The sequence below is a fragment of the Tympanuchus pallidicinctus genome, unplaced genomic scaffold, assembly GCF_026119805.1.
Source record: "Tympanuchus pallidicinctus isolate F22 unplaced genomic scaffold, pur_lepc_1.0 scaffold22, whole genome shotgun sequence".
Lineage (NCBI taxonomy): Eukaryota > Metazoa > Chordata > Aves > Galliformes > Phasianidae > Tympanuchus > Tympanuchus pallidicinctus.
In genome coordinates this window covers 35468437-35491304 of record NW_026294739.1, presented here as the reverse complement: position 1 = coordinate 35491304, position 22868 = coordinate 35468437, and the positions used below count along the sequence as shown (strand labels likewise).

Sequence of the window (22868 nt, the reverse complement as noted above, 5' to 3'; positions counted from 1 at the left end):
CTCAGCATGTGATTTCTACTGGGCGTCCTTATTTTAAATCATCTGAAACCCTATAGCAAGAATGCTGTACTTCTGGTGCCCCCAAATGGGTGATCAAAAATGTTAGTAGTTGTATGATGTCTTATGAGATGTACTACACAAAAAAAATTGTCAGCCATGGTTCTAACTCAAGTTATGCATGCTTGATGTTGAAGTTATTTGACTATATGCAGACGTATGTGTTGTGGCCTTGGCGTCAATTCAAGGTAGATCTGAAATCACTAAAGCTGATGCTTTCTAATTGCGTAAGTTTTACTGATCTTCCTCGTGAGGTTTTTCATTCATAACCGGGCTGTATTTTGATACAATGCCAAAACTAGCTGATCCCATCAATTAAAGGTGGGTGGAACCACAGTCATTCCTATGTAATGCGCTTGTAGTTCATTAATGCTTATTAAATTGAAGTATTACTGACTTTTGTCACCAAGTCACTTGTTAGGGAAAGTGAGGCTGTGAATAGAATGCTAGTAGCTGTGTGTCACAGCCTCTGCCAGATGTCTTCTGTATTATATGTTTGCTTACATTGGTTTTCAGTCTCATGGATCTAAAACGACAGGTAGCCTCTTCGATTCTTTAACTTACTGGTCGATTGTTCACTTTCGTTTATGAATTTTCTTCTTACTTACATTGTTCTTGTTAACAACTCCCTGGGGGTAAATGAAAAGTAACAAAACATACTTAATGCAAACACACTTCTCTTTGCATGTGTTTAAGAGAAACGCTTCCTCTCTGATGAGAATGCTTTTCTTACTTCTAGCCATTCAGTTACACTGCAGGCATTAAATTTTGGGAGACCTCCTTGAATCTATTGTGAGTGTCTCCCACTATCCCAGTGACCAAAGACTTGACTCATCTTTCTTATGTCATGAAATAAGAACAGCAGAACTCCTCCTGCAGACCTAGTGTAGTGGTCCATCCAATGATCCCTGTGCTCTTTCTCTGGCAGTAACTCCTACTGATGGCCAGACTGATTTTCCTTTTTTTGATTCTGTGGTCCATTTTCATTGTATATGTCCAGTATCTACAACTGTCAGAGTGTTAAAGATAAATCCATGCCTATTCTGTTTAGTATCCGTTTATGTACCGATGATCTAATGAAAGTATCCAGAGTAACATTCTTGTATTCTGCAAATAATATAGTAAATAATGAGCTAGAGTTTATTTTATTTTATAACCTTGGGTTGTAAATATCTGGTATTGCACTGCTGTTGGGTTTGTTAGCAGTTGAACAGAGTGGTCCAGCACACCATACTTGATCTGTGTTTTTTCAGCTTATAGATACGTGTGTGCAGATAGTTTTGTTTTCTTCAGCTGAAGTAGCTACCACAGCTGCCTCCCAAAGGCAATGTGGCAGCATGTCTTTAAACAAGTGACATTTCCCTGGCTTTTGTAATATGAAATACATTCCTTGTAGGAAGGAGGTGTTCAATTTTCTTGACTTTGCCAGAAGCAGAACAGAATTGTTGCGGTTTTCAAGATGATTAGTGTATTAAAATACAAAAAGTATAGAAATGAACTGTGTATGCTGTCATGCCATTCAAGTACTAAACATACATATCCTATCATGTTTGTTTGTTCCATGTTTTTTCCTGCAGCCTTCATATAGTAAAGAAGGTAACAATGATAGACCAAGGAAAGTAATAGCAACGGTTGTAAAATACACCTGCTGTGGACGCTTCTCCTTTAGAAAGGAGGTGCTTGCATATTGCTTGCTATGGTTATATGGGAAAATACACTTACAGATATTAAATAGATACGCTTATTGAAGAAGGAACCATTAAGAAATAGTTCTTGTTCCTAAGCACCAAAAGCATACGTGATAAAGTCAGAATCTTAGAATAGGTTAGGTCTGAAGTAACCTTTGGAAATTGTGTGATCTAAAAGACTGCACCAGGGAGAGTTTGTTTTTTCTAAGGCTTGGTTTCTTATAGACATTTGCAATTCCAAACTATTCAAGTTTGTATCTTGTTATTTGGGGTGTCTCAGTTGCACTGTTTGAGGTATTTTTACACTGCCATTGCAGCAAATGCTTCTATGCTTGCTTTGAAATCTGTTATTCTTGTTCTAAATGGAAGACTAATTTTCACCTAATTTTCTTTGGTGCCCAAGAAATTATTCCCAAAAATAGGCATTTGTTGGAAATAAAGGAATTTGAGATATGCAGTTTCTAAGCAGGCTTAAAGACAAAAAGGACAATTTGTATTAACATACCAAGTTGGTTCAGCTGGTTCTAGAACTACAGGTGATGTTGCTGTAGTGTTGTTAGCTTGCCTTATGGGATATCTCAGCTTGTTTCTTTAACTTTGGAGCAGTGTGGCACTAGCTCATCTGCTATTTATGGAAGATGATCTGCAATCCTTATCTGCCTTCGTGTTTTTACCAGCACACTGTAATATGGCAGTAAGCTTGAAGCTGCCTTGGTGCCTTGATTCCACTAGCTGTATATAGCGTTACAAGCCTCAGGTTAGCGGAAAGGAGGGACAGAGGAATATATCAAAGAGAAAAAAAGGGCAAAAGTAATTTAATTGCTGAATATAGATGCTGTTCTGAGGGCTTTCTTTAGAGAGGGGAGGAAAGTTCGGTGTGAAATGGACATGTTGCTGAGTTTAATCATCGTAATGCTACTGTAGCAGGTGATATTCAGTACCTGGTTTGTACTGTGGCTGAAAGCTTTAAATCTGTGAACACCTCTATTTTCTTAGCCTAGTAAACATTTTAGACATCTTGAATTATTGCCTTTGTACTAGCTCCTTGTAGTTTGACTTAGATTTAGTGTCATGATTTATTCCTCCTACGCTGCAGATAGCTAAATGCATTCCTTGTATTTATTACAGTATGACATACCAGCCACTGTGGTGTTCTCTCCAGTTCCCCCCACCTTTTGTTGTTTATCTGAAAGCAACTTTTGAGTCTGATCCTCACATCTAAGATTTTATATACCTATTCTTCCTTGTCTTTCTATATTGTTTCCATTCCCTTTGCAGTTACACTTCTGAGTATTTCTATATACTTACTATGAAATCAGATTAAGGAGAGGGAAGGGCAACAAGGAGACAAATATAATCTGTTTCTGACTGAGAACTGAGGGGAAAAACTGGTTCTTTTAAAGCATAAAGGAAATCTACCTCAAACTACTTTTTTTTTTTTGCATATTTTTATAAAGTAGATGCAAACGTGTTAGAGAATGCACGGGTACTCTATTACAAGTAATTCACTGATATTTGAATGAGCTGGTAGTGGCTGCTGCTGCAGATCATGATGAGTGTGCAGCTTACTTGGCTGTCCTTTTTGTCCAGTCACTGCTGAGTGCTTAACCTTCTGACACTTGTTTTAATCTGTCTGGGCTAAACAATATGGAATTGACAGTATGTCAGACATGGCCATTAAGCTCTCTGAGGAGCAGTAACTGATGCATTTATTCTGTGAAGCACAAATGAAAATGAGATATATTTCTACTTATGAGTAGTTTAATTCATACTAATGTTTATGTAACTTCCCATTAATATGTTAAGGACATTCATTTCTCTTTTCTATTTTTCTTCTAATTTAAGGATACTGCAGGTGCTACAAAAATTACCCATTGAAGGAAATATTATTTTTTTGACTGGGAAGTTGACATAGCATACTGCTCTGGCATAGGCTTTTACAGTAAGAATGAAACTCCATATAAATTAAGTGAAACCCCATTACATGTTGAATTAATTGAGATCATGCTGTTTCACTTTTGCTATTCTTACTTTGAACAAATTTTGTTTTAACCTTGGATGATGTAAGGAGCTGAGGACTTCATAGTACTTGTAGCATAACTCACATCTGCCTTTGTATCTGTACTTTTTTCCTCCCCAGAAGTGTAACCGTGTTGTGTTTATTTAACCAAGCAGTTGTTCAGAGCTGGCCTTTCAGCATAATACCACTAGCTGGATTTTGACTTGTGTTAGCAGTTGTGTCGTTTTGTCTAATTCTGGAATAGAGTCACAAAACATGTAAGCATGGCATTCTCAGTTCACGCTCCCCAGGATCTCTCCTAGTGCAGAGGATTGGGCAGGGAGAGGATTGGCTTGGCAGATAAATGTGAGAGGTCAGATCTGTGAGATGTGAAACTGAGTCAGAGATGTTTTGGGAAAACAGGTACAGTGCCAGTCAAAATTCCTGCTAATGATTAGCCAACCGATTCTATTTTTTTAATCAAATACTGTTCGTATGCTGTATATTTAAATAGAACATGGAAAGACCTGTTGTCATAACCTGTATATGGTATAGCTCATAATGAATTGCAAATTACAGTACAGGTTACAGCGCAGGCATACTACTGCTATGTAGAATACTTATTTGAAACTAAAAAAACTCTGTAAAAAAATGTAAAAGCTCCAATTTTTCCATATTTTCCTCTGTCCTTGTCCCCCACCTATTCAAAGCCCCCCAAATGTATTATTTGAGTATTTTTATGGTTTAGATCCATGTTAATGAACAGTGTTGAACAGACCTCCTTCTACATGCACAGTTATCACAGAATGGTAGGGACTGGACGGGACCTCCAGAGATGGAGTCCAACCCCCCCTGCCAGAGCAGGTTCCTGCACCAAGTAGGTGTCCAGGCAGGTCTTGAACATCTGCAGAGAAGGAGACTCCACCACCTCCCTGGGCAGCCTGTTCCAGTGCTCCGTCACCTCACTGTAAAGAAGTTCTTGTGCACATTTGTGCAGAACTTCCTGTGCTGCAGAATGTACGTTTGGAACTTATAAATGCTCTCTATCTTCGGACTGTTTTCATGACTTCTGACTCTCTTGAAGAAATGCTTAAGCAGCAATAAAATTCATTCCAATGCAGCACATTATCATGATAAGCCTTTTTATGTGAGTGCTCTAAAGGAAATTGCCATTTCGCATATTGAGGAGAATAAAATTAAACAGTGCAGCTTTCACAGTACAGGATAGGGAAGAAGGAACCTGTAAGCAAAATCTTTCATTTTATTTCATGTGGGGTTTTGGTGGTGGTTTGTGTTTGGGTGTTTATTTTTTTTGGGGGGTAGTGTTGTTGTTTTGTTTGGAGGTTTTTTGTTTGTGCCATCTGAAGCTCCTTGTACAGCTGTCCACCTGCTTATTCAGTAAAACCTGAGGGTATGACGTTATCTTTTAAATGCTTTAAATTCATCTTTTTCTACTCAGAGTAATCATTGTCTCCCATCTCTGATAGTATTATTTTTAACCGGAGAGAAAAGAAGGACAGTAGAACAGAAAACAAGTGCTTAAACCGAAAGGATGGTTTTCTTAAAATCATTTGTATGCTACACTTCATCCTTTTTTTTTCTTTTGACATCTTTAACACACCTCTTTGTTTCCCTTCTCTTGAATGAGTTCTACTTTAAGCAGACATGATCAGGTAAATCCTCTAAAGCACTCTTTCACACTGTTGTAATATTTAAGAGAATTTAAGTGTATGTGAAGCCTGAAACATCTTTTTTTCTTCTGCTGTCAAGAGTGTAGATATTGCTTAACTTAACGGATCCAAAATAAAAAGATGATGGGTTTTTATTTTAATTCTGACTTACTAAAAATGCAGTGATGCATACTACTTTGTTTGAAACCTGTTTCTATCTTTATTCTTAAGAAATGTTCTTCAGTTAGTGTGAAATATTTTATTTCTCTTGTTTTTATTCTCAGACTTATTCCTTACTACCTCAAATCCTGACATTCAGTTTGAGACTTGGATAAATAAGGTAAGAGAGAAGACTGAAATAACCATGATACTCAAATGCAGAAGCATCAAGCAAAACCATAAAAGGCTGTCTGATGTTCCTGGTTTGAGGAACAGATCACTCAAGATCTTTTACTCAGCACAAGTTTCTCTGCGGGTTTTTCAGTAGGACTACAAAGGAAAGCAGACTACTTTCAGATGCTCAGCAGGACCCTGCTGTGTCATCAGCTGTTGTAGGAAGTTACTAGCACTTAGCACAGTGCTTTCTGATGAAGTGGCCGGTCAGATTTTTTTGTTCTTGTTGTCTCAAAGATTTAATCTCTATAAGCAAGCTTTCTTAGAACTGTGACCAGATCATGGGTGAGATTTTGTGGGACAGAGGTTCAGAATCTCGCTTGTAACCATTAGAATACGTACACAGGTTGCAACTGGAAAAATTGCAAGTCCTACATTAACCACATATCACCAATGTAATTCAAGGTTGGGCAGGAACAGATCCAGTAATTATTTATTTATGTACTCCGTTGTTAACAACAACAAATAACATTAATTGATTTGAAACTGGGTGCATCCCTTATGCTAAGTATGTTCTCGAAAAGGACTATTGCTAGCAATATCAGCATCTATGCATCAAAAAAATATCTTTTGTTATTACAGAAAATGCTTACTGTGTTTCTTATTGTGTAAGGAGTGAATCTTTTGAGGCCATGTGTACCTGAAAACGTATCCATTGTATCACAGTGAATCAGTGTAAAATTGGGAATGTGGTCTCGTCACGTGTCAACACGGCCATCTTCAGCCCACTGCTGACGTGGAACTATGAAAAGCTCATCTGCCAGAAATTATCCAGATACTGACTTTGGCATAAGTAATGAAAGCTGTACTGAGAAACATTTTTAAAGCAGTGGATTGCTTTTATTTTTAGATCTTTTAATTCTTAAAATCTCATACTTGTATTTTATACAAGCAGTGTTACTATTGGATTTCCATGGGATTCCTTGAAGGATTGGAACTGAAAAAAATCTCCTTTTCCAAACAGTGCATTTTTTCTGTAGCTACTATGTTTCTTATCTATGTAAACTATTCTTTATTTGTATGTTTGTTTGTTTTTTGTTAAAAAATGAAGCTTTGTCACTTGATCTGCAATTCACTTTCTCCTTCATCTTGTTTGATAGGATGGGAACTTCTCTAAACCTGAAAAAAGTAAAGCAAAGCCTAGTGGTGCAGTGGTTGTTGGACAGTCTGTATTTGCAGATTTTGGTGAGTGTTATTTTTTAAAAACTACTCATATTCCAAGTGTTTCTTTTTTACAATATAGTTAGCTGTTCTACATCAAAGAATGAAGCTGTTTAAAGTATGTTTAATTCTAAAGTGGTTTTTGTTTTTTTTTTTTTTTTTTTTTTTTTTTTTTTTAAGATTTTAAATGTGTGACTGTAGATCCTGAAAATTCTGGGAGTAATTTATGAATAAACACAACTAAATTTGACTTCAGCTATTTTGGTGCATTCTGTGTCATGCATACTTATTTTCTGAGGGCACACTTGTGAATGTGTACTGTGTGTTTCATGCATGGTACAAATATCAAACCAGTTATTACCAGTTATCTTATTTTTGTGATTTTGTGCTTTTATTGTATTTGTTTTACCTGAACCAGGCAAAACTGCCTACAGTCCATTATGGCCTTTCAATGTGTGTGTTCTGTTGCAGACAGCAGGAAATGTTTATTTTGTAATTCAAAAAATATTACTTTTGTGTGTGCTCTAAACTAAAATAATTGTGACCCAAGAGAAAATAGTTCAGGACTAATTCTGCTGATGTTACTGAGTATCAATTTTTTTTAAAGAATGAATTAATTCCTTATATATCTCATTTCATTGTGAGACTGAGCCTATCTTTAAACATAGTCCAGTGTTAGCTTTGTTGGATCATTTTGACTTAAATATTGAGAATAAAGAATGACCATTGTTTAAATTCAAAGTCAGACTGCATTAGCCTAAGTTTCCAGTTCTTTCTCTCTGCTCCTACTTCCAAGTATTCTGAAAAATTCTAGAAAATTTCCAAAAAAGAAAAACCCAGTTTCCTGACGTTCATCTGGAAAACATTTCTGCTGGTTAGCATTTCTTAGTCCTTTCTACAGCAGCTGTGAATGAGTTTACATATCACTAGTAAGTAAAGGTAAGACTTTAGCAGTGCTTTAGGTTCTTCTGTGAAATTCTTACCATGTTTTGTGAAATCTTTTATTGTTTATCTACAAATACAAGCACTTAAGTATAAATACTACATCTTTTGCAATTCAAAATACTTGTAAATACGTTGAATTTTTTGTAACTATTTTTCAAGCTCATGTTCTGATAAATGTCTTAATACATGTTTAGTATATAGTGGATATTTTTTTTATGACACTGTGTAAGGCAATCTTTATGTAGGATACATTCATCTCTGCGTTGGGTAGCTATTAAGTCCAAATGTTTACACAGAAATTTACCATAATGAGATCTTAAAAAAAATCCTGAGGCATCTTTGCAAAGAGGAGTATAACTGGTCAGAGATCAAAACTATGATTTTAAAGAATGGAGTGAAGTGGTGCACGCTGACAGAACAGTGCAGTGCGCTGTCTGGGTTCGGTGCAGCCAGGGCTATGGAAGATGGCCGGTGTGGTTGTGCAGCAGCAGGGAGCTGCCTTTGGTTTGGAGCTCCATCACAATTTGTAGAATGCTCTGCTCAGCCAATTGTGATCGAACTTACAGCTGGAGCAACAACATGAGACAACAGGAGAACAGAATTTCTAGTAAAAATACAGTGAGGGAGAAGACGTGTAAGGACTTGAGAAACACACAGAAATAAATGCAGAGGGACAGTGAGTCTGGCAGAGAGAACAAAGGTAGGTAATAATCCGTATCATCTACGGAAGGAGATGCTGACTTTTTTGGACCTGGTTATTCTGGGAGATCTCAATAATTTCAGCTGCAAGAGAGAACTCTCACCCACCCACATCCTGCAGTATGTCTTCCTCAGCATTCTCATTACCATCTTTATCTTTGCTGATGAATTCACATCACACAAATCCATCCAGTGTGAAAGGGGCATCTTCTGATGTTGTTTCTTTTTTCCACCATCTCTTCAAAGGTGGAACATATTTGGCCGCATCTCTTGCTGCACAGGTTTTTCATGAAATTTTTAGGAATGCTGTTCATTAGACATCAGTGCATTTCTTGGCTGGTATGAGCTGATGTTCTCAAAATCATTAGAGGAGACATGCGTGGTTTTTTTTGTTTGTTTTTTGGGTTTTTTTTTGCTGAAGGATTAGTCTTAGGTCATTTGTAGGTCACTTGTACGCTCTCTTTTTTTCTAGAGCTTTTCATGGCTGAGCACAGCTATGTCTTTCAGTCACTTATAATTAGTGTGTGAAGATGAAGCATAGAGTAAACTGATGCAAGGACTCCTATGTTTATGGAGTGCTTAAAGGATAACTGAAATTTAGAAGACATTCTAAACTGGCAGTATATACACAGACACAGAAAAATGAATTTGTCCCGTTCTTTGTCCTCTGTGTTGAAAAATGACTCTGTCATATTCTGTTCAGCTGCAGAAACTGAAAATTTTATGGGAAAAATAATACAGGTATCTGTTGTCTTTGTTTTGAGATAAAGAGATCTTTTTAATTGAAACTGCATAGGAAAAACGTGGCTTCTAAGACAGCTTTATAGAGTCTTTCAGAGAAAAGGATGGAAGAAAGTTTGGGGGACTTAGTGGGGTTTTTGAGGGATTTGGGGGGATTTTTTTTTTTTGCTAAATGCTTTGTGGACTTTCAAGTAAGGGTTGGTTGTAAGAGGTTTTAGATTGCCCTCTTGGCTTCAAATCTCTGTATGTAGAAAATAAGGAAAAATTGTCACCTGTAATTATGTCTGAAGGAATAAACTTGACAGAATCTTAATATGGATTGTGAATGGCTGTATCCTAGCTGGAAACATTTTGATGAATGAAAATAGGTACAAAGAGATTTGTGTTTCCTCATTTCTGTCACTGATGTGCGTGCACTTTGTAAGGATTGTGTTTGAATCAGGCATTAAGGTTGCATGAATCTTCCCATGTCAAGATGCTGCTGATGCATGCTTTAATTTTCTTGAGGAAAAGGAGTGCTGTGTGTGCATGTGTATTTTGATCAAGGAACAAAGATTATTCTGACAGTTAAAAAAATACATACAACTATGATTTAGAAATTACTGCTTGAGAACTACTGTGACTTAAATCACAGTTGAATTCATCCTTCTGTTGTAACAGTTGGTAGGAAATTGAGTAATGCATCAATTTTTTTAAAATTCATCTCCCCAGAATTTCTCTAAAACAACAAATAATCATTTTCTTATTGAAGAAATTTGTAGAGAATTCTGAAGTACTAAAATAGTGTGTATAAGTAATGAAGATATATAAATTAAATTCCATGCCTTTCTATGAAGAGCAGTCTGATAGAATTTGAATAATATCCCTACCACCTCCCCAAAAAATTCTACCTAAACCTAAATGCCTGTAGCTAACTGCAGTTACCCACTTGGCTATGTCTGCACATTTCGAGGTGCTTCAAAAAGTAGGCATTTATTGCCCAAGGTCTGGGTGTAGTGAGCTGAAGTTAAAGGAAACGCCTTATTATGAATAGTTTATCAGACTTGAACATCATCTTTTTTCAGTTTTGTTTCAAAAGTGATGAGAAAACAATTGCCATAAATCAAAAGGAAGTTTAGTTATGATGGTTTGCAATTTTAAATTGTATTTCGGGGCTCTGTAATAGCGCCTGAAAAAAGTTTCACTGGCTAACAAATCAGAATAGCAGAATGAGAAAATGTAAACTTATAAGGTTGCACTACTTTTTACCTAAGTAGGTTTTGTCAATGTGTATGATGGGCTAAGCAGAACCCACCATTGCTCTCACACCCTGCGCACATGTGTTCACTATTAAGACTGTTACATTCTCATTCCACATTGCTTTCTGCATTGCCTGCCTCTTTTCTTCCCTTTTCTCCATGTTTTCTGCATCTCACTGCTTATCTACAGGGCTCACTATTCCACAGACGTCTCAAAGAATTACTTCTCTGCACTTTCAATTGTTTGGCCACTTCTTACTTCACTGTGTGCACATCAGACTGTAGAGCTACATCGAGTCCAGGCATGAGCTTGGGAGTACTGTTTCATTTGAGCTGCCTGCTTTAGCTTTAATTCCAATTTTCCTGTTTGTGCACTGTTGTACTTCTGCAGCCCCAGGATTGTGATTTACTGATCGCATAAACATCTTAACAAAGTGTTTTGTTAAAAGGGTGAGCTTGTCTGACATTGTCTGCTTCCAAAATTTTCATTTGATCTTTCCTTTGCAGCTGTAAGTTTGAATCCATTATTTGAAGAAGAAATGGCAGAAAATAAATAAAAGGAGATGTATTTGAGTAAGGTCTTGACTAGTGGCTGATTTGGGATAAACTTTGCTTTTTTAAATTAAGAAAGCAAGTTGAGCAATAGATATTATTTTGATAAATGAAGCTGAAAAAAATAACAATTAGATGTTTGTCCAACCTTAGCACAAAATATTTCTAAAGCACTCAGATACTGAATTTCATTTTTTTCCATGAAAAAATGTATATTTGCATGTGTCTAAGGTCTACTACACTTCCACATATACTTATTTATAAATATATGCTATATATACTCACTTTAACATTTTCATTTTAAAAATGGACAAATGTAGGTGTGTGAATATATTTTAATGTAGTGGACCACAACTTGTCTAAATCAAAACCTCTCAAATAAGTAGCACCCCGTTATGTCACAGCAGTGGTTTGTGTATTAATCTGATCAAAGAACAGTGAATGATCAACAAAGTTGTATTGGCCTTGTTAAAATAAATCAAGAATGCTTTGTGACATATCTATTACAAATGGTATTGCAGTTGGTTAAGGCGAATAGAGCTGGGCAGTAGAGAATTCTGCACATATTTGGCAGGCACGTTACTCCACCAAGTAAGTGCTCTTCATTCATTATTACTTTTTCTATTCTTCTCATGTCACTATGGTAATTGCAGTGCAGTGGTTGCTATAGCAAAAATGATTAATCCTCCGTTGCTGTTGTCTGTGTGCTAGCAGAGGCTTTTTATACAATATGCTTGTACTCATTTAAAGGAAATAAAAATGTTGGAATTCTGTTAAGTAACTACAATTAAAAATTGTTTTCATAATTGTATTTGAAATTTTGGAGAAATAATGATTTGTTTAAGAAGCGTAAGGATTTTAGTGAAGCATTCTGAAAACTAGACCAATTTTTTTTGAGCAATGAAATGAATGTGAAGCGTATCTGGACACACAAACCTGTTATTTTCTTGGTGCACTGAAGATTAATGAAATGTCTTAAAGAGAATGACCCAAAAGCAATTAGCATAGAATGTTATGCTGTTGATGCAGTCTAATCATTCATTTTTATCGTGAACTAATTTTATAACTGCTATTGACCTATGGTTGGTTCAGTGGAGATTGATAAATCATCCTTTCTGATATCTGACAGAAGAATTGAAAGGTTTCATTCCTTGGTCACTGATTTTTTGCTTGGTTTGGTGCGGAGATAGGGGAAAAATTGCTGTTTAATTGTGAAGATCTTTCCAAAAAGTAACTAGATGATATTGTTGATAGTGTCCTCATGAATAAATACCATAATAAATACATCTCAAACTTTCTCAGGGTTGCATTTAGGCAGCTTTTTATTTGCTTTTTTTTTTTTTTTTTTTTTTTTAGTTGCTGCTCAGTTGTCTTTGTGGTCTTCTCTAACTTCTGAAATCGTATTATGTGAACTGGCTTTTTGACAAAGCACAGATTGGGATTATTAAAGTTCTGCTGAAGTCTTTCAAAGACTTAAATCAATTTTTTCTTGTTTTTAGAATCTAATCATCCAACTAGTAATTATTAAACAGCTTTCTCTGTTTTTCTGCTTACCAAGTAACCAAGTTTTTCATGTGTCTTTCTTGAATGTTAGATGGTAGTAATTGTCATTTTCCTCACAGGTGATGATAGCTTGTTACTGCCTGCTCATTTTATTTAAGCACTATAACAGAGCCTAACCTTTGTTTTTCCTTAAATTGCACTGTACAAAACGCTTCTTGTTGAGAGATCTTTAGTTTATCGCAGACTTGATTGTCCTCCAGCCAATATTACCTTAATTGTGCTGATTTTATGCCTGTGGAGTTGCATTACAATTCTCCTGCTTTTACTTTTGTATCTCAACTTTTGTTTAGAATATAAATGTTCTTACATTTTTCCTTCAGAATGTCAAGTTACATATCAAACAAAATGATGCATTTTGCTAAATGACATCTTTACAAAGTACTTGTCCTTTGAGCACTGTGTTCCTGTAGCCGATAAAAGGACCCTGTAAGATTAAGATGCAGGAAGACGGTACTTATGTGTTTTGAAATACTCTGCAGCTGAGGAAAACTATAATTACTGTGATAAGTGTAGGTGAAAATATGTTTTAAAGAATACTGAAGAATACGAGAATACTTAGATAAGGAAGTTGGTTTTGTAATAGATGTGCTTTAGTTCATCTGAAACGGTACACAGAAGCATTTCACGTTAATTGCTGTTGGTGTTTGTGCACCGTCAACTTCCAGACCATAAACTCCAATCCAAAAAGTCATGGTTTTTCCTCACCTTGACTTGGATACCATACATAATTTTTGTCCACAGAGTTACAAATGTAGCTCCAAAGCAGTGCTCGTTTCTGGGGGAAAAAATGTTTCCCAACTTGTGATGTGTTTTTTCACATTTTGCTAGCAAATGGTGACATATTTTGGGGGATGAAAAAAATAAGTGTTGCATAATACTATTTTCTGTAAAACGGGCTTGTGCATTAAGAATTAGTTTGCCTTCTTTCCAATAATAAAATTACAGGGGCAGTATGCATGCTGTCTCTATCTTCATTCCTTGTTGAACAACTCAGCATTGTAGTTTTATTTCACAATATTCATGGTTAATAGAACAAAATCTCCGTAACCAAAATGTAGTCATATGGGTGCATTTCCTTAAATGGTGTAAACCACTCCCCCGTGCTGCAACCATTTGTTAGCAAGTGAAAATTTGGTACCACGTGCTTTTTAAATGTGTATGATTAGATAATTGCAGGCAGTCTAAGTCATAGTCAGTTGTACATTGTGAGACACTTGGAATGAGTAGATTGCAGCACGAACTACAATAGGGATTTCAACACTAATTGCTGTTTAGTGTGCAGGACATTTTGTTTTTAATCTCATATCATATTTTAACTCATTTTCCTTTCCAGTTTGGATTTATTGTATTTTTGAATGTGTGGAAGTCTTTTTGTGCAGTTTACTTATGTTCTGCTTAAATATTTTTCTTTCTATGGAGATCTTAATATGGAAGGATATAGACAAACCTAAAATCAGAATTTTAACATGAAGAATGGTGTTATTAAGATATTTTTTAGTGTTCACAGAACTTTGAATCATCCTTTAGAGTTCCTAGCACCTGTTTTTTGAAGTTGTGATTCATATTTTCTAAAAGCAGCTGACATTGAGTATTTTAATAATGTGTAATTATCTTAGTAATTTATGATAATTATCTCTGTCATGACCATCTATTTGAATGCCTAAAGGAATATAGTGACAAAAGAATTCTAGTCATTTTATTACTTCAGAAGATAAACTTAAGATAATGAGCTTTGAAGCAAAATAAAGTTGGCTTGAATATCAAAGTCAATTATATTGGACGTTAGAAGTCTTGAGTATATTAACCAGATCCAGTGCTATGAAGTGCACTGAAATTACAAGTAAGGGTAACTTAGAGATTTCCAGCAACTTAAACTGAAATAGTTTAAAATCCATGCGGTTGCCCAAAGATAGACTAGTAGACCTTGAGACCTGAGTAAAGATTCTCTTCAATCTCTACAAATCATGTCATGACTGATTGTAACATCTATTTCTCGTGGTTAGTAGGTGTATATCTGTTCCATTCTACTACATATTGCTCTTACAGTATTTCTGTACTACGTTCTGTGCATCTTATGAACTATGTGTATATGGTCTGTTTGACCAACGAAGGCATTTCACTTGCAAGATGAAGTGTAAATCTTATGAGCTACTAGGCCATACAGAAATTGTTTGCACAGTTACCAAGAGAATACATGCTTGTGTTTAAACATTAGTAAATCTCTTATGTAACTAGGAAAACTTATCGTACAAGTGTGAACTGAAACTGCGTTCAGTTTTATGTACCCTTGTACCTGAGCTAGTTTGGAAATGTACTGTGTTCACAAAATGTGAGAATAAGCAGTCAAGATCCTCCTAAAAGAGACAAAGTGAACATTGCTCTGGTGGTGACTAAAGTAAAGTTTACTTGCAGGTTCCCAGAAAGAATTTTGAAAATGGTCATATTGATTGAAAAATAGTAGGATATGCTACGTGGATATCAGGTTTAGCTAACTGTAGATTACAGTACATTATTGAGTAATGTTATATAAGGTGTTATTTTGCTTTTTGTTGTTGGTGGTGTTTTGTTTGTTTTTTTTAAGCTGAAACTTGTGTAACTTATTTCATTTTATCTAATGAGCTCATCCAGTCATTGTCACCAATGTCATGCTCATTAGTAAATACAGCAGAGCTTCACACACATTCTTTTCACCTGTGAAAACCTGATCAAGCTGCAGCAAGTGTGCTAATGATGCTCCTTTTCTGTTTCTGGCTTCCTCCTCCTTTGTGGAGGAATTTAAATTCAAGATTACCTTTGAAAGTTGAAGTATGTTTATTTAAATTTAGAGTTAAACCAAGCATGAAGATGAGAAGAGATAGCACTGTGTGTCCAAGGTTAGGTTATTATTACAGTGAGATTGAGCTGTTCTGTGAGCGGCTACTGGGGTATTTTTGTGTGGTCTTCAAGGTCTGTAGGGTTATGCCAAAACTTGGCATTTTAGCTGGTGCTTCAAGGTGGGAATGACACAAGAATCAATTTATTTTCTTTCAAAACTGGAAAGTCTGCTGTATCCGTCTGTTAGTTTCACACAGTGCCTTTGGAAAGGCTTCAGAAATACAGGAGTCATTGTATTTCAAGCTACTACAGACTGAGACAATGCAAAATAGACATATAACACTGGATAATGAAACATTCTGCTTTAGACTTGTGCTTAGGGCTGGTTTTTAGGGAGGAGTTTGTTGTTGGGCTTATTTAACAAAGACTGAGGCAAAAACTGCATTTAAATACAATATTCACCAATACTTTGGGTGGGTTTTATCCTTATCCTTTGTTTTTTTATCCAAAATAACTGCTGTAAATGATTAGGAAAACGTAATCTTTTTCAACAATATAATTTTTCTTCAGAAAATTACTTCTGATCAAATAATCTCAGTAGTAATGGAAAGATGTGTGTACTGTATAAGATATGCGTTAGAAATAAGAACTAGAGAAGAAATGCAAAATTAGTATGACAGACATGAATGCTGGGCTTTCTGTCTCTTGATTGCTACTACTCTATAATACAGTATTTAACTAATTGTGGGTTTTCTTAAACTATTCTGCTATAACTCAGAAGATATTCTTATTTCGTTGATATCCTATTTCCAGCTACATTCTCACTGCTTGTGCTTGACTTGATGCCTTTGAAGTTTAAGATTTGTACTGCCAGCTCTGCAGCATGAATATGTACCTAGCCTCTTTTGTTTTATTTTTGGATGCAAGATATTAATGGTAGTGAAGTTCTTCAGTGAGGAAGATTCATTAACTACTCGTGTGCTCTAAATGTTGCCAGTGTTTCTTGCGAAGTTAGATGTTTTAGTTGTCCCAGCTTTCTTATGCTGTTTTCTTCCTAGTCACTAAGGAGGCTAGAAACAATGGGTTTCTCATTCACAGCATTTAAAACATTTATCTTGAATAATGTCCAAATAAATACGAATAAATGTGTACAAAAAATATAAAAAGTCCAAATTAAAAATGATATTTTTGTGTGTTAGTTATAAAGCAAACAAGATTTATGTAGCCATACTTTAATCATTCAATATGACAAATAAGCAAATTATTGAAGTCATTTCCACATACAACAGGTACCACTTCAAAAGCACTGTTTGTTCTTTAAATGTTTGAAGTGAATAGGAAATACATTAAAGACTATATGGTTAGGAGCCACTTGAAGAACTTTCAATGGAGGTGCTTTATTTAGGTTCTCCTTTCTGGTATCTGCCTTTGAAGCTGGTGATTTTTTTTGTCTCTTAACTGTGAATTTAATCTTCAACATACTAAGCACTTCCAGGTAAAAATTTATGTGGTCCAACCTTATAATTTGTTTTCCCTGTTGCTATATATCTGTTTGCTTCCATTTGCTGGTACTAGTTTTTACCTGGTTACACAGTAAGCAGTTCTAGAGCTATGCCAGCTGATGGGACTGTGTGTTTCAGAGGAGGGAGGAAAGAAAGGAAGTGGTTTTAGACTGTTCAGCATCCTTTAATTGAGCCTCACAAGCTTTATCACTTGAGGGGGAAAAAATAAAAAGGCTTTACTATAAAGCAGTAGTTGTGTAGAGCAATGTAAAATGGCTCTAGAAAAATATTAATTTAAAACTGTTAATTGTCTTAAGGAATTAGAAGTTTACAATAACATAAAGTTTGGCTTAAGATTTATACTTGAGATGTACATAGGTTGCTCTTGCAAGTACACTGCGGTATTACTGAACTCTAATTAACCAAGGTTATCAGTCACCAACTGAAGATAAATGTTTGTGATTTAAGTAGAATCAAACATTTTATATTCTCCTCTGCTTCACAGCATAACTTAAAATGAGACTGTCTTTGTTCCTTTGTAACTAACCAAGAGCAAGACGAGTTGATATCTTAAAATTCTTTGTCCTCATGAGTTAATGAAAATAGCCTGAAGTAATATTAGGCTGAAACTTCTGTAGAAGTGTGATTAGATGATTGGCTTAATTCAAAGTAATGTTTCACCAAGCACATGCATCTTTACCAAGCATCTCTGCAACTTACATCTTCCCTAGTAAAGGTTTCAGTGTTTCTGTAGTTGATAACCTTCAAATTAGAGTTTATCCCATTTTAAGTTCTAAAAGAGTCTGCTGTCTGTGTAGTATTTTATCCTAGTTCATGTAAGCAAAAACTAAAGCAAGTTACTAGTTTCAATTATTCTATTTGAATGATGCAGAAGGAGAACAAACCAGCTTTATAAGTTGGTGCTGATTTAAGACCTGTCAAATTCACTGCTCGTTATGTTAATTTCTCCGGTCACAGGTAATTTACTTTCCACTCTTTGGATGCTGACCTACTGATTTCCTGCTACCTATTATTCTTAATTGTTTGTGCTGCCGTTAAAATTTGAGAGGGGCTTTACTGTGAGGTAGAATAATTTGAGAGGCAGATGGTAAGTAGAGAACTAGAGAAGGTGACAGTTTGGCTTTATCAACTTGGAGGTACTTGGGGATGTTTGATATTTTCTTCACTCTTCCTCCCCTTTTATAGCCCTGTTTTCCAGCTCTCAGCTTCCTTACATAATTAGAGACAGACCTACAAAGCTTAACTGTACTTAGATGTATATACTAAAAAATGGTTCCACTTCATAGAAACATAATTTGCATGCGGAGAAAGCATTAATTATGGTATAGGTAAAGCATGACAAAATATTTAGGTTGTGGTCAGTGGTATATTTGGAAATAATTAGGGATACGTTAACTTCTAAGGGTGATCTAGTTTTTATGTAATCAACTAAGGAGAGTTTGTCAAACAACTGTACAAAATCCAATTAAAATATTAATACCATGATGTTCAAAACTTTGTAACGGATACGGGGTGATTTGGAAAGCTGACTTTTCTATTACAGTGGATTTTTTTGTATTACGGTTGTTGCTTGTTGGTTTTTCTTATTACATCTTTATAGCCTGGAAAAGCAAATTGTCTATATTTTTCTCTGGGCTGGAGTATAGCATCTCTTTAACAAGTCACATTTGACATATTTGTTTACAGTTGGGACTTGCAGTGCTAATCTTTAAAGCAGCAATTCTGATTTCTCGCTGGCTGCTTACAATCAGCTGTTCACTGTTCTTACTATTACAGCTAACAGAACAGCTAACACTGTTCTTACTACTCAGCCCATATGAGGAATATGCGAGGAAGGACTGCAAGGTCAAAATCATGTAATGTGAACATAGGAATTTCTCCTGGATCAGAGAATGGAAAATCAATCTGCTTGTTATTATACACTGTGTCAGAATTCTAGAGGCAAATATATGTTGCTTTTTTAAACATGCAAAAGGTTATCATTCTACTGAAGTTACTGGAAATGAATGTGCCAGAAGAACATTCCTAAAGATCTGTAGTTTACTCAGATTTGCCTAAGTCTGAAGGCCTGGAACTTAGTAGCCATTCTGTTGGACAACTTCCCTCTGTTGTTGTTTTTACCTGTTAATATAAATTAGTGCATTACATGTGGGCTCCAGAGGCTTAGTCTTTCTGACAGTGCAGGAGTTGAAAATGAGTTGAAAAACGATTAGTTTGTACAGTGGGTTTGAGGTGGTAGATCTATAGAAAACATAATCTTCCCCAGAGGGGCTGGGAAAATTACTAAGTATTTGTTCTTCTAAGTATCTTATTTAACATCAGAAATAAAATCTGAAACTTCCTCTCTGCTATGGGTCAATATGAAAATACATGTGCAAAGATGACCTTAAACAAAGAACCCAAATTAGATGATTGCAATGGCTAAGGATTTTTTAAATTCTCCATTCTATCTTGGTCTAATTTTTCACCTTTAAAAAGAATAAATATTTCCCGGCTGATCATCTCTTGCATGCAGAGTTTCTGAGCTCACAAATACAAGTGGACTTTTTCTGTTCTCTTTGGCAGATGGTGATGGACGAAGTGAACATTTGTTACCAGTATGTGAAGATGTAAACTGTCAAAAAAGTGCCATCTACTTAACTAAGCTAGGAATGGATCAGGTATTGTTACTTTGAAATTGTCAAGGCGAAGGACTATGCTGTGTTTCAAGTTAATGAGAAATAAGAGAAGCACATTTTCTCTTCTGAGTAGTCAAACTTCTTCACCTGCAAAGATACTGTGTAAAAGATTCTTATGTATGTATTTTTTATTTATGAAATTATGGTTTTGGCAGAAAAACTTGCATACCTAGAAAACTATATAATGGATAATTCACAATGGAAAATACCCAAGAAAATTACAGAGACTTCTGGTGAGTCTTTTTCTTGAGTGCAGAACAGTGCAACCTAAGCGCCAAAGCTGCTCTAGCGATAGATTAAAAAAAAAATAGATTAAAGTATTCCATTAAGGTTTGGAAATAGAGCTAATTAATTCAAATAAGTGTCTTCATGTCAGTTTAAATTAGAGAGTTATTTCTGTTGTAAAAAAAATAATTAAAAAAAAATCATCTAATTGAACCAGCCCACACCTCTTAACCCACAGTTCTACAGCATCTTTCATAGTTTGTAACAAAGCACATTTCTAAATGGTATCTGAGGATTGCTTTCACTGAGTATCTTCAAGGTTGGGTTTCTAATAAACTAATTCAACTTTGTTTGAGCAAGATTTTTCTTGTTTTGAATGACATAGTCATAAAACTAATTCAGCATATTTTGTTACTATGTATTAATTTATTTTAAAGTTCTGGTTCTATCCTTCCTTATCACTGCTGGTTTATTGTGACATTTAATGAAATAACATGAAAAGCAGTTAAAACAGTTCCATGATAGCATATGATGTAATAAGTAGAAACATGTAGCAATTGAAAATAGATATCTGTAGAATTAGTGGTTCTGAGCAGTTATGCCAAGGAGCGGCATGCAGTGGCACGTGAGGCTTTGGAGCTGTTGCTCTGTTAAGATTTTGTTTTGATAGATGTCTGTCAGTCTGCAGCGTATTTACTTCTTGTGCTGTTTTTGGCACAGCTGGATGGCTACTAGAAAGCCAAGCAGATCTAAGAGAATGATTTCAAAGATGAATTTATTTCATATAGGTTTTACTTCACGTAATGATTTAATCTTTTAAACTGAGAAATTTTCTCTTGGATGATGTGGCCAAAGGACAGGCCCAGTTACATTTGAGTGACAGACAGAGATTGAGATGTACTAACAGTTTGAAAGAAGCAACCAGAAGAATTGCTACCAGACCTTAAGTACAATCCCATACACTGTATCATGTCATGGTTGGTGTTTGGCCATCGCAGGCTTTTTTACCTTTTTATCTGCAATAGCTACAGACTAATGTAGTTGCTGACCCAGTTGTTTTCTTCACCCATTGATTTATTTGTTTGCATTTCATTGTAGACTTTACAGTTGTGAAGTGGCTTTTTTATGAATCCTGAAGTAAAAAACATGCAAATTTAATATAATCTTAAAAAATTCATTTTGAATTTTGTTTCTTTAAAATAGTGTTACCGTATGTGGGATCATATAGAAAGTACACGATTACATACAAATATATTTTAATGCAATGGCTTTGTTGGTCGTTCCATGCAAAGTAAAAACTATAATTTATTTAGTGTTTCTGATTCCTATCTGTTTTTCAAAGTTACAGTACTTCTCAACATCATTGATCTTTTTCATGGGAGTGAAATGATAAGAAGTCACCCCTTGAAAGTTTTCTCAGTCTTTAAGAAAATTATATAAATTTGAAAAGATTTTTCAAACCAGCAGCTAACAGTAGCTAAATAGGCACACATATTTTGGAAAGCAAAGGTAGAATATGACAAAGTATGTATAATCTCTAGAGTTTCCTGCAGTGGTGTTATGGATCTTCTTAACATTTGAAACGCTGTGACTCATGCAGGCAAAAATGCATTATATGCATGTCTTGTTGATCTGTTCCAGGCTTCCAAGCTGTCTGTGAATACTAGAAAGAGTTCAGCTTAATGGACTTTCTAAATAATTCTTGGGGCTTTTCTAATGTGTGTGTAGCTGTGTGGAATCTCAAGAGACCAGTCCAAGTGAGCAGACAGTTGCCACATGGCTGGAATGTTGCTGTGTGCAGGATTGCATAGTGAGGGAGTTTCTCCACAGCAGGAAACAATGCTGTCAGGGATCTCACTCTGGTTCCTGAAATAGCTAAGTTAGGGCTTGGGTGAGAGACATTTAAGATGCTCTTAAGTGCTATTGACATTGCTGGTATGATCCTTTAGGATGCCACACTTCTGTTCTTTTGAAGACATTATCAGTTAATTGACCTAGAAAATTCTGGCTTTAAAAATGCACTGAATTTTTCTGTAGAATTGAAATGTTAACTCTTGTACTTCAGTTTCTTACCCATTTGTGAAATTACCTCGATTTTAATTAAGTTAAATTCCTATTTAGCACCTGTGTAGCTCTTTGTGGTAAGTGCAGATAGATTCTGTTTCTTATCAAGGAGAAATTTTACTTTGCATTTCCTGTGTACTTTCACAAATTTGATGATGGTACAGTCCTCTCCTAGTTTTGTGGGCTTTTTATGCATGTGTTCTGGAATAACCAAGTACATTGAAAAGATTTCATATTACATTGTACATTTGGTGTCAGAGTTAGGAAATAATCTTTATTGTCTCTTGAAAATTTGCAAACTGCTTCAGAGTCCTGACTCAGCACAGAATTGTCAGTTGTTGTAAATAGAGATAGGTATTCTTCATAAATGAAATGGATTTTCTTACCTATCTGTTCTTTTCTAACTTCTTTCACAGTGGATTCCAGTCTTGCAAGACTTCAGAAATAAAGACACACTTTGGGGCTTTGTAAAAAATCAAACTGACAAAACTACATCAGAAGTTTCATTTCCAATGACTCTTCATATTGGAGATTACAACATGGATGGCTACCCAGATGCCCTTGCTATACTAAAGAACACATCTGGAAGGTAATGACCATAATATAGATGTTAGATCTTCAGTCATACAAATTATTAATTTTAGTACATCTTGTTCATTTTATGAAGTGAACAACATGTCTGATCTCAGCCCATGGCAGTGCAAAGTGCTCTTTTAGGCTTTCCTCTCTGGTCACAGGCCATCTCTCCTTGTCCTTTCCCATCTTCTGTAAAAGAACACTTGCAATGTTAGCCAGTAACATCAGTCTGCTGAGAGTTCAGGGAAACCCATTCCACGTCATATCCCATTTTATGTCCTC

At 35.5% G+C, this 22868-nt stretch overlaps 1 protein-coding gene across 1 annotated transcript in view; it reads left to right on the top strand.

Moving 5' to 3' along the window:
• The window catches only part of ITFG1 (integrin alpha FG-GAP repeat containing 1), a 68815-nt gene that overhangs the window by 17063 nt on the left and 28884 nt on the right, over positions 1-22868 (top strand). The window contains exons 7-10 of the mRNA XM_052685614.1: positions 5699-5754; positions 6908-6992; positions 19609-19703; positions 22427-22599. Of these exons, the coding sequence (XP_052541574.1) occupies positions 5699-5754; positions 6908-6992; positions 19609-19703; positions 22427-22599 (409 nt within the window). The remainder of the gene's footprint in view (positions 1-5698; positions 5755-6907; positions 6993-19608; positions 19704-22426; positions 22600-22868) is intronic.